This window comes from Benincasa hispida, chromosome 8 (genome assembly GCF_009727055.1).
Source record: "Benincasa hispida cultivar B227 chromosome 8, ASM972705v1, whole genome shotgun sequence".
NCBI lineage: Eukaryota > Viridiplantae > Streptophyta > Magnoliopsida > Cucurbitales > Cucurbitaceae > Benincasa > Benincasa hispida.
In genome coordinates this window covers 44,404,922-44,407,172 of record NC_052356.1, presented here as the reverse complement: position 1 = coordinate 44,407,172, position 2,251 = coordinate 44,404,922, and the positions used below count along the sequence as shown (strand labels likewise).

Sequence of the window (2,251 nt, the reverse complement as noted above, 5' to 3'; positions counted from 1 at the left end):
CACTAATGTATTAAATAGGTACACAACATATTAAGAAGCTCTCACAAACCACAGGTTCCGGAATACTCAATATTCATCCACTGGAAAAGGAGATGGTGTGGTTTTAGAAAAAGTACTCATTGGAGCAACTTTGATGACAAAATCTTTTTAACATTACATTTGAATCCATTCATTTGAGTTAGCTTTCATGATTATGCATTCACAAATGAGTTATCAACTAAGTACCTAAACATAGTTCAATTCTTAAGCACTACTTTGGGCTTCAAGGAAGGCGTTGAACTCCTCTCTTGCCTTACGCAATCTAGGAGTAATGCAAGAACCTGGTGAGGATGGTCCCGAAGAAGGAGACGATGCCGAAAATCGAGCACAATGAGACAGCGATTCGTGCGATTTTCGAACTAATTTTGACGATGAATTGTTCTTTGTAACTCCCTTCTGATCTTTATCAAAGATGAAAGCTGCATTTACTGGTGTGTTTGCATCCACACTATTTCTAATTAACTCCAATGGCAGATCATAGAAAAGGCTGTTACTGGCTTCATCTTCACCATTATCGTTTGGCAAAACAGAGGAAGCCCATGATCCACATTCGAATTTCTCCATTGAAACTGTCCTTGATATCACACTTCCAATCTCAGTCTTCGATATCCTCGCTTTTTCTATCTCTGTTTCTTCTTCCTTTCTAATTGACTTAATGGATTTCCCTTTGCTGAATCCCGGTAAGAACAAACAGAGTGCTCCGCAGTTAAATCCGTCATCGGAAGCCTCTAATTTCTTGTTCGATTCAGTCTTCGAGAAATCATCGTTGTAACTTTTCGTTTCTGGAAATTTAGCTTTGTTTAACCACAGATCCAAATCGTCGCCTGGAGCACTTGCTCTGCCTTCGCCACACGATTTGCTCCTTCGAAATTGAGTATCCTCTTGCAGAGCAATCCCTAAATCCTGAACCGGCGAATTGAGTTTCGTCGAATTGGAGACTTTAAGTAACGATACTTGATTTTCGATTTTTCCTTTCTTTTTCATTAAACCGAATCGGGGAGAGGAATTGACGGAATTTGGTAGACTGTAGCTTAAAAATTTGAATTGCGTCGGAGGTAGCGGCGGCGGCAGGTGAAGATCGGCAACGTCGGGAGCCGTGAGAGGATCGACGATTATGTCCTCTCTTGCTGATGATTCTCTCAATGATATTGGATCTACCGATATCTGTTTTTCCTTTTCTGCATATTCACCATTATCGGGAAAATATGTTGAATCGACGAACTCGAGCTTCCCGGACATCAATCGATTGTTGTTGAAGTTGGCCGACGTTGGCAGTGCTGGTGCCATTGCCGGAGGAATCAGTGACTGAGAGGAAGAATTTGAAGGTGAATGGAATTGGAGGAGAATCGGCATTTATAACTGAAAGAAGAAAGAGATGATGAGAAATAATATCTCAAAACGTGGGGAGCATTCACTTGAGCAGAATTCTGTAGTGTCTTGCATGATCTTTTCTTTCTTGTATCCAAATGAAATGGTCAAGAATGGGTGTTGACTTATGAAAAATAATTTTTTTAAAACAACTGTGGCAGCTAAAATAAACATAGTAAAAAAAAAGGGAAAAAAAAAATCTTTGTTGTGGATGTACCGATCACACCATTAATTTAATTTGATCCAACCTTCTATTGTGAAATATAAATTTTGAATATTTTTCAATGAGATTATATATGATATGTGATATGATGTTTAAAGTAATCATAGAGATAAAAATGAAGAAAAAAATAAAGAAATAAAGGTTTTAAATTAAAACTTGTAAGTACTAAAAAAATTAAAAGGTTGATTTTAAAAAATAGAAAAATAAGGAAACTATTTACACAAATAATAAAATTTAATCATTTTAGATCATCTATTAGTTTTCATCATTGATAAACGTTGATAGAAGTCTATTAGTGTTTATCAATTTTTTTTTGCTATTTCTATAAATAGTTTGACATTTTTTTCTATTTGTGAAAATTTTCCAAATTTAAAATTTGTAATGAAATTAGTAAATTAAGATTGATTTTTTAAAAAAAGTGACAAGATTAGTTTAAGATGTGGAAAAATATACGAAATCCATAAAGATTAAAAGGGAAAAAAATTATCAACACCTATAACTAATCAAACGAGTTAACATAATTTAACAAAAGCACCTGTTAACAATTAGGATATTTGTAATACATAGTAGAATAAGAAAAAAAATCTAAATTATATTACATCTTTAAAATATTTGTAAATA

General features: G+C 34.3%; 1 protein-coding gene across 1 annotated transcript; it reads right to left on the bottom strand.

Annotated features, from left to right (window-relative positions):
* Positions 1-206: 206 nt before the first annotated feature.
* LOC120084072 lies at positions 207-1,392 on the bottom strand. Its single transcript, XM_039039973.1, has one exon. The coding sequence runs from the start codon at positions 1,390-1,392 to the stop codon at positions 244-246; it is 1,149 nt and encodes a 382-aa protein (XP_038895901.1). The 3' UTR covers positions 207-243.
* Positions 1,393-2,251: the final 859 nt, after the last annotated feature.